Raw genomic sequence first — 14915 nt, forward strand, 5'->3', positions numbered from 1 at the left:
ACTCAACGAGGCACGTGGAGATGAGGAACTTGCAGATGTAATATCCCAGCTAGATGGTTGTGGTTTGGAACCCGTGCTTTGCTGCAAGGGCTAGTAACCCTAGGGCAAGTTATCCAATATCCCCCAAGCAGCCTCATTTGGATCATGTCTGGTTAGACCCTCCTTATTCCAAAAGCAAAAACCAAAACAAAACAAACAAACAACTCCCCCTGAAGACAAATCAATCCCTACAGTCTCACTTTCTCTTCCTTCCTTCAACCCTTTTACAAAGGATAACAGGGGCGACAGTTCTGAGCTCTCAGGAAATAGGGTCTTAGATGCTTTTGGAGGTTGAGAGGCTAGAACGGCAGTCTAGAAATTCCTTTCATCTTATGGCACTGATTCAGTTTAGACTTGATCTCTCCTCCTCTCCCTCCACCCGTGCTCTCTCACCCCCAGACGGACATATTGGCATCAAATAGCTCTAGCTTTCAATCTGTACTGGGATTTGCCAGCAGAAGAGACGTTGGTCGTTGTCATCCATAAGTTCCCACTCCACCACCAGTTTTATAGAGGGGTATTCACTCTTCACGGGTAGTTTATTCAAGTAGCTGTAGGTCTTGTCTTTTTCAATGGGGCAGCTGATTCCACTCTTACAACCGTCAGGCTCAGGAATAGGAAAGGGAATGGCGAAACCCATCACAATGCCATGCACCACGGCTTTGCTACTTTGAGACTGAGTGCTACTGGTGAATGTGACATTGACACTGTAAGACTGTCCTTTGTGCAGTTGGCAGGGTTGGGTGGAGCATGGATTCACATTCACTTCCTTTATAACTCCGACCCCAGAACCGCAGTCCTTGAAATGCACCGGCTCGGCCAGGGCAGAGGCGCTGAGTGCCAGGAACAGGAACGCGGCGCCCAAGAAACGCATCGCAGCTAAGACTGCAAGCTCAAGGAAAAAAGCCTAAGAGTTCTTTATATATGCTGGACACGAGTTTTTTTAGTCAGTTATCCTTCTGCAAATATTTTCTCCCAGTCTGTGGCTTACTTATTTTCTTAATGTCTTTGAAGAGCAGAGTTTTATATTTTGATGGTCTAAGTAATCAATTTTTTCCTTTATGGTAATTGCTTTCTGTCTCTTGTATAGGAAATCTTTACCTACCCTTGGGTCCCAAAGATATTCTCTATTTTTCTTAAAGGTTTTATGGTTTCAGCGTTTATATTCAGGTTTACAATCCATTTACATCATGTTTTCTCTTAGAGTCACATTCTCTCTTTTGGTCATCTCTCATTTATAAGTCCTACACGCTAGTCAATTCAACATAAATGCTGATTCATAAACATGCATTTACCATTTGTAGGCCTTGCTTATACTGATTTCCTAATCTGTAGTGCCCCACCCTTCTTGTGCTTGTATCTCTGTCTTTGCAAATTCAGTGCATTACCCAGACCCCAGCTCAAATGCTACTTCCTCAGAAACCTCTTAGCTGGAAATAGTTTCTCCCTGCTTGGATTACTTGTATTTTAAAATGGCATTTAAAAATATATTTATTGTATTTTCCCTACTGGAAGGGCTAGATGAGATCTTACTCACTGTGTATTCCCCAATTTATTCACTGCTTGCTGTGTGCCAGATACTATTCTAAGTCTGTACATGCTCCAACTTATTTTAGAGCAGGTTTGCTGAATGAGAGTTAATAAACTAGAAACGTCATCAAAATAAAGAAAATAGCATAATATTATTTTAGAAAACATTCTTGCTATGTTCATCTAATTAACTGTAATATTTTAAAAACACCAAATTTTATGATGAGGACTTATATACCTGGCTTAAACATGTATCTACTTTCCATCCTCTTTAAGATTTCAGAGTACTTATGATCACAGGGAAAAAGGATAACAGGAAATTTAATTTCTTATTACATAATAGAGGGACGTTCCTGGAATTCATATGAACAGAAAATTTTAGTTTTTATATAGTTTTATTAATAAACAGGGAATTATATAATACATTAAAATTTCAAAGTGTCACCATAATATTCTTAAAAGTACAAAATTAAATGCCTAAATTTCATAAACATTTTCCCCATAAGGCAAAAGAAAAAACCCAGTAATTACAAATATATATATTTTACAGAAAAACTTCCATTTATCATGGAAATTATTGAGATTACAAACAGCAGACGAATTATGACTGAATTTCATATCCTAATGGATCAAGTCCCTGGTCTAGGAGCATTAGAGAGGATTCTCTTAACTTCTGTAGCAATTTCCTTAGTTCTTCCTTAGAAAACACCTGATTTTTAAAAAAGAGAAAAATGTTAAGAATGACAACAAAAAAGAGTGTGAATTTACAGTCATCTAATCAACCTGATTAGCTTAATGCAAGAAGAAATTCCTCTTTAAGGTTTATGTAGCCAGAGGCCAGTATATTAGGATAGCCCAGGACTTCAAAGCTACTTCTCTGGACCAGTCTATATACTTCAAACTGCTTAGAAATGTATACAGATTTTGGATATAAAAGCACAAACATTAAAACTGGATCCCTACTTTAAGAAAGTCTAAGAACATCTAAAGAATATAAACACATCTCACAAACCTAAATATTATTACAGAGGTTATCAAATCACTAAAATTTAAAAGTGCAAATGCTCTAGAACTTACCAGATACAGCTTGTGGCGCTCAGAGGATACCATATCCGCTAACTGCAGGCATTCCTGATACTGACCGGTACTATGCAATATGGTGTGAAGCAGAAAACACAACATTGGCAGACAAAGCTTTCTCAGTAAAACCATTTGATATGTTCTTTCATGGTCTTCCTCAGCATCCTACAGACAGACATCAAGTAGTCATTCTAACAACTTTAAGCTAAATACCCTTACAAAGAAGTCAATGAATCAAACCAAAAAGCAACAGGTAAAAGCTAAAGTGTTTCTGTAAAGCTTGTCATGCTAACTAAAAATAAAACAAGGCAGGGTTTCTATCATGGTATCTTCAGAGGAGTCAGAAGTCTGAAAATGAAAACAGAATGCTTCTGAATTTGTACTTACTATGTTTTAAGTAAAAACATGCATAAAAGGAAAAACAGAGACTAGAGCAAAAATCAGAACAGAAAATAATAACCATTGCCCTGGATATATACAGAAGGAAACACAGATACCAGGAGGACTGAGAGGGCTCTTCATACCACCAGCAGTGATTCCTGCTGGGAATAAGCATCAGGATGAGGGGAGAGGTGCACAGGGAGGACAACTTCATTGCACATATTTTGTTTCTTTAAACAGAGAATGAATTTATGATGTCTTTGTATAATTTATTAAAAATAGAAAAATTTAAAAAATCTGGGGGGCTTCCCTGGTGGCGCAGTGGTTGAGAGTCCGCCTGCCGATGCAGGGGACACGGGTTCGTGCCCCGGTACGGGAAGATCCCACGTGCCGCGGGGCCCGTGAGCCATGGCCGCTGAGCCTGTGCGTCCGGAGCCTGTTGCTCTGCAACGGGAGAGGCCACAACAGTGAGAGGCCCGCGTACCACATAAAAAAAAAAAAAAAAAAAGAATCTGAAGATTTGCATTGGGACAGAACTAACAGATACATGAGGATAACACTGTAGAGAAAACAGTGAGCATTTCTTTATAAGTATGCAGGGGTCTTTCTAAAAAATTTTGTGGGTACTAAGAGTGCAGAAAAAAAACCAGACTTTTTTTTTTTTTTTTTTTTTTGTGGTACGCAGGCCTCTCACTGTTGTGGTCTCTCCCGTTGCGGAGCACAGCCTCCGGATGCGCAGGCTCAGCGGCCATGGCTCACGGGCCCAGCCGCTCTGCGGCATGTGGGATCTTCCCGGACCGGGGCACGAACCCGTGTCCCCTGCATTGGGAGGCGGACTCTCAACCACTGTGCCACCAGGGAAGCCCCAGAACAGACCTTTCATGCCCACTACACTTTCTTATAAAAAACTGAAAACTAAAATAATTAAAATAATAAAAAGGTACCCAACTACAAAAAAATTTCTGAAATAATCTTAAAAATTAGGAGGAAATCCATAGGACTCATAGTGTAAAACAAAACAGAAAACAGGACAAGCAAAAATACCAACTGGTCCTTTGAAAAGCCTAATAAGACACCTAATTAATTAAAAATTTTTTCCTTATGACAATATTAATCACTAAAAATCTCTTCATGTGAGAGACTATAATATTAAATTGCTAAAACATTTTCAAAGGTAGATGTAAGTGGAGGTATGAAGCAACAGAATGTAATCTGGAAATTATACCAAGGAATAATTGTACTAAATCTGACATAGGTCAGGTTTCCACACATACAAAAACTTAGTGTCAACCTTTTTGTCCTGTTTTGAGATATAGATACATAGAAGCAAATATTAAAACGCATGCTTTGTATGTTCTTAGCTTTAAAAGGGAAAGCACCTTCATTTATTTTCTCAAATAGGAACTTACTACCTTTGGAGGTGGATTTAAAACACCTCAAGGTCTTACTCATAATTCATATTAATGAATCCTACTAGGGGCCTAGTAAGAATAAGAAGACTGCTTCTTTCTGGGTCACTCCATTTGTGCTCCAATGTACTCTTTCCCCCTATGCTAAAGAAGCAAAGTACCCCTGGCCCCTAGACTCCTTTCCACCTGCTTACTGATAACCTCGTTTCATAGGATGGATTCTGGCACCTGCCTCTCCGAAATCCAGTTGCTGCCAAATATCAGGGTGTGATCTCTTCTGCTGACTATAGGTGATTTCCATACCAGTGGGTTGGCTGCTATCAACCATCAACCAACCAGAATCATGCCTGATGGGCCCAGCAATTTGCCACAAGGAAAAGGGAATAAATTGCTCTGCTACAACCTATGATATTTTTCTCATCTGAATAAAATATCCTGTAAATTTGAAAAATTTGAAAAATCCTGTAAATATATAAAACAAAAAGATTCTTTCCATCAGGGACATGTAGTGCTTTATATGTGAGAAAAGCTCATTAACTGATATGTGTTGATGTGTTTATGTACATATATGTGCATATATGTATATGTCCTATTTAGGATAGGGGGTTTGGGGGTGGGGCAGGGTCTCTAAAGAGAGATGACGCTGGAGCAGACTGCTGAAGGAAGGAAGCCATCCGTGCAGATATCTGGGGGAAAAGAGCACTCTAGGCAGAAGAACGGCAAAGAGGCCAGAAGGCTAGAGCAAAGTGAGGGGAGAGCAGTAGGATACAAGACTGGGGAGGCAGTCAGGGCCAGCAGATGTGTGATCTTGTAGGTCAAGAAAAGAACTCTGGGTTTTATTCAAAGTGTACCGAGAAGCCATCAGAAAAGTCTGAGTAGGAGAGTCATACCTCTTTGATTTTAAAAGGATTACTAGCTGATCTCTGAGTAAGGGACTGCGTAAGGAAGAGTGGAAGCAAGGGAAAGACAGTTGAGGCTTCAACTAGAATGTGGTTGAGGCAGAGGTGGCGAAAAGTAGGTAAAGATGAGCTGCCTCCTCCATTCCCCCTGCCATCCCTGTGTGCCACCAGCCTCCAACACGAATGGGCCCGTTCTGCAGTTATGTAAAAAGTGAGGTACAGATGTAAGAGTCAGCATACAAGGCCAGGGCTTTGTTGAACAGCTGTGCCTTGCACATGGTGCTAGCCAGGTGAGTGAGTGGGGGCTGAAATCTAATCCATGCTCCAGTCTACAGGTCATGTGCACTTGGCATGGAATCTATCTGTGTAAGAGAATGGATACCATTTCCTAATTTTTATACAAGTGATATAAGTGCTATCAGGAGCCCTGAATAATTTCCTGCTTTGCTGAGTATGTAAGAGTATTAAGCTAAACTCAACTCAAAATATCATTATTTATCATTTGATTGTTCAAGAAATCTCTTCTTGTTTGGATTAGATTTGAAGACATGATTGAGACTGAATATTGATTTTTAAATGTTTGGTAAAACAAAATGGTATCATTCATAGCCTTCCACTCCTACTCTATTTTTAAAACACTCCAGAGTGTCTGTTTTGTGACTTTCACTATCTTTTTTTAAAATTTATTTATTTGGTTGCTCTGGGTCTTAGTTGCAGCAGGCGGGCTCCTTAGTTGTGGCATGCAAACTCTTCGTTGTGGCATGCATGTGGGATCTAGTTCCCTGACCAGGGATTGAACCCAGGCCCCCTGCACTGGGAGCTTGGAGTCTTAACCACTGCACCACCAGGGAAGTCCCTAATCTAACATTAATTAATACTTAGAATAACAAAGATTTATGTATAAATAAGGCATCAAGTCTTTTCAAACCTTAAATACCATTTAATTAGCATTTTGCAACACTAAAATTTTATCTTCGTGAGCAGCAGCATGAAATAGAAGAGAAAACCCAAGGATCCTGCTAAAGGTTCAAAACTATTTATGAAGTCAGCAGAGTTACTGTATCAGGAATAGTAGCAAATAGGGGCTCAAATCTAGTCTCCTGTCCCTAATGTTTTTGCTTCTGGTCAAAAAGGGAAGCTAGAGGAACTAGAAAAAGGTAGTAGCAAAAACCAAAACAAACAATAAAAAAGGAGTGATGATCGCTTCTCAATCTTTTGACTAAGATCAAGTGTGAAAAAGGAGTGACTATACTAAGATTCAGGGAATGCAGAAGGAAGATACCAAACATACTCCTGTGATTTTTCTGTTCAAAATAATATACCTAATATCCAAGAATCCAGCATTTACCATCCTTGGACAGATCATCAGGTCTGCAGAGGTAAAACTGAGTTACTCCATGTTTCTGTCATGCCCCATGAGCAAGCCTCAATGCCTTTCCCTCACACCATTATTACCTGCAGCATCCTTCCTTTCTCCCACCTCAGCTCATCCAAATTTACCCAATTCGTTCAAGATTCAGTCAAATGCTACACCTTTCAAGCATTCTGTCCAGATCTCTTCCAGGTAGAAGGAACCTTTTCTCTTCCTAAGCTCACAAAATGCTTCATCTGTGCTTTTCTTATGGTATTTATTACTTCTGTAACTGGTTTCTCAACCCAGGCTACACATTAAAGCTCTCCAGATAGGGCTTCCCTGGTGGCACAGCGGTTGAGAGTCCGCCCGCCGATGCGGGGGACGCGGGTTCGTGCCCCGGTCCGGGAGGATCCCACATGCCGTGGAGCAGCTGGGCCTGTGAGCCATGGCCGCTGAGCCTGCATGTCCGGAGCCTGTGCTCCACAACGGGAGAGGCCACAGTAGTGAGAGGCCCATGTACTGCAAAAAAAAAAAAAAAAGCCAGCCAGCCCTATCTCAGACCAATTAACCCAGAATCTCTGGAAGTGGAACCCGGTATTTTTTTTCTAGTATTTAAAAAGATATTTTATTTGAAAATCATTTCAAACAAACTGAATTACAACAATAGTACAAAGAATATCTCAATACCCTCACCCTTTGTTCAGTCTTTGCCCTGTTTGCTTTATGATTTGCATCTGTATGTGTATCTATAAATACACATTTTTTTAACCCTTTGAGGGCAAGCTGCATAATCATGTTCCCTTACCTCTAAATACTTCAGTGTTTACTTCCTAATAAAGAGAAGTTTCTCTAATATAATCACAATGCAGTTAACGATGTCAGGAAATTTAACAGTGACGTAATACCTTAACATCACTGACTTAACACTCTCCTTTATAGCATCTTTCTTCCTCCAATGCAGGAGCCAGTTTAGGATCACATACTACATTTAACTGTCATGTCTTTTCAGGACTCTTTAAAAGTTTTTTTTTTTAATACAATTTTTAAAGGCAACATTCCATTTACAGATATTACAAAATACTGGCTATATTCCCCATACTGTACAGTATGTCCTTGTAGCCTTACACCCAACAGTTCCTACCTCCCCCTCCACAACCCCTATGTTGCCCCTCCCTCCCCACTCCCCACTAGTGGTAACCACTAGTGGAACCAAACCAGTATTTTTAAAAAGTTCTCCAGATCATTTAAATCGACAGCTCAGAGGTGAGAACCACTGCTTTATATATGTCTTACTCATCCTACTGGACTTATCTTCATATCCATAAATTGAGTTGAATACATATATAATTAATTTTTAGGTCCAGAACTTTAAAAAATTAGATTTGGGACTTCCCTGGTGGCACAGTGGTTAAGACTCCACGCTCCCAATACAGGGGGCCTGGGTTCGATTCCTGGTCAGGGAACTAGATCCCCCATGCATGCTGCAACTAGGAGTTCACATGCCACAACTAAGGAGCCCACTGGCTGCAACTAAGGAGCCCACCTGCTGCAACTAAGCCCCAGCACAATCAAATAAATACTTGTTTAAAAATCAGATTTTACTATCCTAAGTGAACATATTAAATATGGAAAAATAGTTTACCCAAGAGTCAAACATTCCTATATTCCCTAACAAGTATTTCAGGTTAAATTATGGGATGTTTAGTTATAAGTACAAAGGTTATATAGGATCTGTAGCTGCTCCTATTCAAAAAACTTTTTAAAAAAGACATTATTTTTGCTTTTAGCTATAAACAATGCACACAGCTTACCTCTCTAACATCCACCATCCACCCTCCGTCAACAAACAACAAGACATTGTACATTTTCTCCTTCACATCAGCAGTTAGGGCATCCAAATGCCCTTTCCAAATACCATAATCCATCTGCAAAACAAACATAAGGCAGATATATAACAGACTATAATGTATCTGTAAAGTACAGACAGGAATATACATATATGGAACATCATTCTAAAGAGTTGACGTTCAGTAAGCCAAATATAAAAACAAACATCGACGGATTGCAGTTCAATAAAACGCTAAAATGTTAACCATGTAAATGAGCACTATTGTCACCTGAAGGTATGTTTCATGTTTGGTTAATTATCTACAGAAAAGTAACTAAAGAGATGGGTTTTTTTCAAAGTAGAACAGTAGTAAGGAAGATCACTTGTTATAATAGGAATATAACTGCTGAAAAAATGATCTCTTTAAATATATGACATGTATTTTTGAGATGCAATAGACATGTCTCATCTACATTCAACTTACTTCATATTTCTTTTCTTTGTGTTCATGAGCCACTTTCTCAGTAAAAGTTGCTTGAGGTGTCAAAGTAGGTTTTTGTGGAGCTGAATTCATATGCTTAAACCACTCATTAAAGGTTTCATGGGCTTCCTAAAATGCAAAATAAAAGAGAAATACAAAACAAAAAACTGTTCACATATGTTCAACAAAGTTTTTAAAAAGTTGATTCTTAGAAATAAAATTTTTCAGTAGCAAGAAGTAAAATCGTTTAATATTTCTTTTTTATACAAAAAAAAATCATGGTGAATAAGTGTTTTGTTTGTGATGTTCACATATTTACTTGTCTGTCTTCTTGACGAGCCTATTAGCTTCTAGAGGGCAAGGATAGAAAGACATCCAGAATTAGTCCTAGAACCTAGCCAATCACTTCATTATTTGTTGAATGAATTTTGAATGAGTGTGTTGTTATTTTAGTCACAATACAGAATATCTTGCTTTTTTCAGTTATTGCCAAAAGCAGAAATGTTAAAGTTGAGAGAAGCATTCAAAGAATCTTAAGAAAACATACATTTCAGACATCACACACACTATCTACCATGTGAAACGTTCTTAGTTGGTTAGCACTGATTAAAGGCTCAAGCAAATGAAGACCAGGTCTTGTCTTCAAAGTTCTTATGGATCAGTCAGTCCCACAGTCGCAAGGGAGCTAAGATAATGAGTCAATCACCACTTCTGGAAAAACAGTTCAAGGTCTGAGAGTGAATCAGGAAAGTCATCATAAAGAAAGGTTTTGTGGTTTTTACAATCTCACCAAGTAAGCTCTAATGCACAAGTGTTCTCGGATAGCGTTATCATCTTCAGCAGGAAGTGGGCTCTCCATTCCTTGCTCCTCCCACTGGTTATAGATTTCTGCTATTGAATCCTGAGGAATTTTCACAAATACTTCTTTTGCAGCTTCGTGCTTTTTTGATGCTGTGAAAAAGATATACAGTTTTTCAATACATATGGATTTCCGTGTAATGGTTTCTAAAGGAATCAAATTATTGGTTTGCAACTTTCACAGCTACCTGTAACCATTTCATGTCTCAAGGTACTTCTGTTAAAGGTCTGGGTGATCTCTCTACTTAATGGCTGGGCTTTTCCTTATTTCAATGTAACAGTCACAAAAGGATTCATTAAATGCAATTACTTTTACATACTTTTCTGTGTCTTAAAAAAAGGCAATTCAATTTTTTCAAAGCCTTGAGATTATATGCAAAATTGAGTAGGATATGAAAAGTCACTATTAAATATGTTTTGTTTCACAATACCAGCCGTAACACTGGCTGTTTTGTACCTTACCCTACTGGAAGGGTTGGAAAAACAAACAACAAAGTTCTAGAACAGAACAAAAACTTAAAAAAAAAAAAAAAGAATATAAAAATACAGCATACCCAAGAATTTCCTCATTATGGCATTGCCTTGTTTTAGTGCTTCCGCCCTCTGTGATGGGTCAAATACCAACCAGTCAATTACATCGATTTTTAAACGGTCCTCCTATTCATTTAATTGGAAAAAAGAAATGTCAACTGTGTTTTTTCTACGATATTCTACAAATTAGTAGAACCAGCTTATGTCTGTACTTCTAGTGAATACTTTCCCTCAGGTTATACAAAATAATGAAAGAAAATAGCTTTTCTTAGTTTATTTTCACATTTAATAGGTCTCTATTAAATTATAGAAAAAACTTACTGGACTGTGAATCTGGAATTATATATGTGATGTCCCACCAACTTAATCATGTAATTCCTTTAAGTGCTACTCTAAAATTTTTTTCTTTCCTAGATAAAACTTTCTATTCTTTTCTGAAAATAGGAATAAGTAAGCTACATAAAACTTAGTGATTGATCGGGACTTCCCTGGTGGTCCAGTGGTAAAGAATCCACCTTCCAATGCAGGAAACTAAGATCCCACAAGCTGCAGAGCAACTAAGCCCACGTGTCTCAATGAGAGAGCCCGTGTGCCGCAGACTACAGAGCCCATGCACTCTGGAGCCCACACGGCATAAACAGAGAGAGAAAACCCACATGTCACAGCTAGAGAGAAGCCCACGCACCAAAACGAAGAGCCCACCCGCCACAACGAAAAGATGCCACAATGAAAAGATCCCGAGTGCCACAACTAAGACCCGACTCAGCCAAAAAACAAAAAAAGTTAGTGACTGATCAAGTATCTAGAATAATCTGATGAGCAAAAATCCAATGCTCAGGTTTTTTCCATTAAAGAAACTTCCCTTAACATAATACTACTATTAAGCAATTCCTTACACAAGACCTTAAATTTGCTGCCAATTTTTATAACTTGGCTGACAAAGAAAAATTCTTTAAAAAAGAAAGAAGCCAGAGTATTTTAAGGTAAAAGTTCACAAAAGCATAACATGAGGGATTATCAGGAGTTATATAACACACCTCTCTCTTCCCCTCATGTTACCTCAGTAGTGCCAGTATCTAGGGCTGGGGCCAGGTCATGATGACTGAATTCACCACTATCTTTCTTCCGAATATTCTCAACTACGGTTTTTGTTATAGTTGCAATATCCAAATCTAAAGAATTTTTTGAAGAAACAAAAACAAGAATTAATCGTTCACACTAATATCCTCTAAACAGTCACAGCGATTTGGTAAATTTGGGATAACACTTCTTTAAAAATATGTAAAATATGAAAGACATTTTAAAAGAAAATGCCAAAATTAAAAGATATTTCACACGAGTTACAGTATAGGTTATTTCATTCCTAAAACAGAATTTCACTGAAAACCTCATTCCTTTTTCACCTCGTAAGAGAAATAGGATTTAAAACTAGAAGGCTAAATGTTAACTAAAGCCAAAATGATAATCTGCCTACAAAGCCCAGTAGATGTTCTCAACCATTTTTACCTGCTTCTTTAGCCAGCTCCAGGCAATGGTGGCGCTGTTCAAATTCTGTAACACCTTCCAAAAATAATGCATACTGGGCAACAGCGAGGTCTTGAGGCAAATGACAGGTATAAAATGCTATGAGATTTGTATGTTTCTCATTTATTAAAAGCTAAAAAACAAAAAAAGGATCAAAGTATGTCAATAATTAAACAAGTTCTAGGATCAACAGTGCTTTTTAAAAAGTTCACTTCAAAATTTCAAATATATTTAGGAGAGATTCATACAGATATAGATTTGTGCTGCTAAACAGAATTTTAAATTCCAAAAGAAAGTATTTATGACAATTAAAAGACCTTTATGGATTTTGATGACTCTCCTGCCACTAGATATTAAAATACTATCATTCTGATTTTTGTTTTCATTAAAATGGTAAAAAAATATATATAATTGTGGTTTCTCAAAGTTTACCTGTATGTATGTCTTTAAAACCTCAATGGAAACTTCTTCCTTCATAGGAAAAAAGATATAATTATTAAATTATAAATACAACTGCTTATGTATACCAGCAATATATCTAATAAAAATTCCGCTATAATGATTTAATGACTTTTAATACTTACCACTGAGCAATAACTACATGTAATAACTAAGTGCTTAGCAAAGTTCATGTATTGCCTTACCCTAACTCTTTGTGGGTAGTTACTATTATTGTTCACATTTTACAGAGGAAGAAACTAAGACCTAAGGAGATTTACCCAGAATTACACAGCTAGAAGCCGCTGAGTAAGAATATGAATCCAGGATTCTTACTCCAAAACCCAAGCTTTCAACTACTGTATCATTCTGCCTTCTACATGTACTCTGACCAAAGTGTTACCACTTAGGACAGAAGAAGGTTTAAGATCTCAGAGAACTTAGTCTGGCTCAGTTACCTTAGCTGGTTGATTTAGAGTTGGGTACTGATGAGGATTAAAGTTATAAATTGTCCAAAATCCAGGTAACCACCAGCATTCTGCAGCCACAGATTAGAACCCTAACACGTAACCTGCAGTGAATTATCATCGAGTGACCAGACCATATGAGACTATGGTCACCATTTCCAGAAAACAACAACCAAAAGGTAGCATGTTTTCCTGACAATAGGTGTATAAAGCATCAGTCTTGCAGAGAAGGGTATACAACTCATTTTTATTTACTTTGGTCTGTAGTCCCAGAGTGCGGAAAAACAAAATGAGGTGAGTCATGAAGCGAAGGAGGTGTCCAGGTAGATTGTTTCTGCTTTTGGAAAGCCATTTGCTAAATTCATCCATCAGACCTATAAGCAATCAAAGCAAATATGCAACAATAGGGATAAAAATCAAAAGAAGAGATATAAACACTATCCAAGGACATTTACTGTATTTCTATACCACGACCAGTTCACTATCTCATTGTTAAGAACCATCATATAAAACAGACTCTGGATTAAATTCAAACTTTATTTTCTAAAAATTAAGTAAATAGTTGCATTCAGATACGTTGATATTTATAGAGATGACAAAATGTGGTTAAGTCATATGCACTGTTTTGATAACTTTTTACAAAATTACTAAAGAAAACAAAGAACTCATACAAAGTGAAATAAAATATATCTTACCATCAATGTCTCCCAGGATAAGGAATTTTTGAACTATATGATAATGTTCTTGATTCTCTTCCAGAACTCTCTGAAAAAGTTTTTACATTTTCCATAAATCTACTATGGTCATTCTGCAGTATGCACTCATTGGTAAGCTAAAAATGTCAACTTTTGAAGGAACATATACAAAGAAAAAGCTGGAGATGAAGGGTCTTAGGAGACCAAAAAAGAGTAAAACATGAGAAAGATACTGCCCTTGGAAATATATACTCAAGGCTCAACGTTATCTTTGAAAGCAGAGAATTGCGATAAAACAATTTAATCTCTGTGAATGTTATGAAACTTTTTTTTTTTATATTTTACTACAGTTTTCCTTGGCAGTCCGTGGTGAACCAGAAAAGAAGGGCACATGTGACCAAATCAAAATAAACTGTAAGATTTCCTTCAACATAAACAGTGGTTCTTGAAAGCATTCTTTGGGTATTCTCTTCTGCAAATGGCACCAAAAGTAACAAAACCAATCAAAATAATGATAAGGCACAGAGCAGACAAAATTTACAAGTAACCTGCTGTTGGATTTTTTTCTGAAGCAAATAATTCATATATTTTTGGTCAAATATATTTTGATTTTTATTTGTCTAAATTTTCTTCCAATATTTTTTCTTTTTTACATTCAAATGTTTGCTCCCTCTGGAACTGATTTTAATACATGGCATGAAGCAGAGATCTAGCTTTGTTCTCTTCCAGATGGAAAGTCAATTATGTCCATACCATGTATGTAAATAAACCATCCCTCTTCCTCTGAAAGGAAACGTCATCTCTGTCATCTACAACTATTAAGTTCTCATATATATTTGAATCTAATATGGATTTTCGTATTCCGATGATCTATTTATTCCTGTGACAATTCGATACTGTTTTATTGTATCTTTATATTGTTTTATTATTGAGGAAGGCAAATGCCCTATTAATTATTGTTCTTTTCTCGCCATTCTCACTTATTCTTCTACTTGGAAATTTTCTGTTCAGAAATAATGCCCCAAAGCATTAGGTTTCAATGTTAATTTTGGAATGACTGATATTTATATCAAATCACCTCATCCAGGAATGTGGTATATCTATTTATTTGTGTCTTTCAATAGGATTCTATAGTTTTTTATGAAGGTCCTCAAACCCTTGGTTAATTTTATTCCTGGGTATCTTATAGTTTTGGTCAATAATTTAAATGGGACTTTTACAGGGAGCTAAATCCTTTTCTAACTAGCTGTAACAATTACAAAAAGGATATGATTTTTTTCATAACTTTGTCTTGAATTTAGATACTTTAAAAATTCTCTTATTAATTCTAGTAACTTACTGCATCTTGAGTTTCTAGATTTACACTCTCATCATATGTAAATGCTCCCCTGTTTCTAAATT

At 37.2% G+C, this 14915-nt stretch overlaps 2 protein-coding genes across 2 annotated transcripts in view; both read right to left on the reverse strand.

The window, feature by feature from the left end:
• Positions 1-463: 463 nt before the first annotated feature.
• On the reverse strand, positions 464-913 carry LOC136131457 (NPC intracellular cholesterol transporter 2). The gene has a single exon (XM_065888215.1). The coding sequence runs from the start codon at positions 911-913 to the stop codon at positions 464-466; it is 450 nt and encodes a 149-aa protein (XP_065744287.1).
• Positions 914-2170: 1257 nt separating this feature from the next.
• The window catches only part of NUP107 (nucleoporin 107), a 44225-nt gene continuing 31480 nt past the window's right edge, over positions 2171-14915 (reverse strand). Inside the window, exons 18-28 of the mRNA XM_065887615.1 lie at positions 13515-13584; positions 13075-13193; positions 12347-12385; positions 11897-12047; positions 11450-11562; positions 10414-10516; positions 9792-9952; positions 9005-9130; positions 8504-8617; positions 2647-2814; positions 2171-2278 (exon numbers count right to left, since the gene is read on the reverse strand). Of these exons, the coding sequence (XP_065743687.1) occupies positions 2171-2278; positions 2647-2814; positions 8504-8617; positions 9005-9130; positions 9792-9952; positions 10414-10516; positions 11450-11562; positions 11897-12047; positions 12347-12385; positions 13075-13193; positions 13515-13584 (1272 nt within the window). The remainder of the gene's footprint in view (positions 2279-2646; positions 2815-8503; positions 8618-9004; positions 9131-9791; positions 9953-10413; positions 10517-11449; positions 11563-11896; positions 12048-12346; positions 12386-13074; positions 13194-13514; positions 13585-14915) is intronic.

Source organism: Phocoena phocoena, chromosome 11, assembly GCF_963924675.1.
Source record: "Phocoena phocoena chromosome 11, mPhoPho1.1, whole genome shotgun sequence".
NCBI classification, from domain to species: Eukaryota; Metazoa; Chordata; class Mammalia; order Artiodactyla; family Phocoenidae; genus Phocoena; species Phocoena phocoena.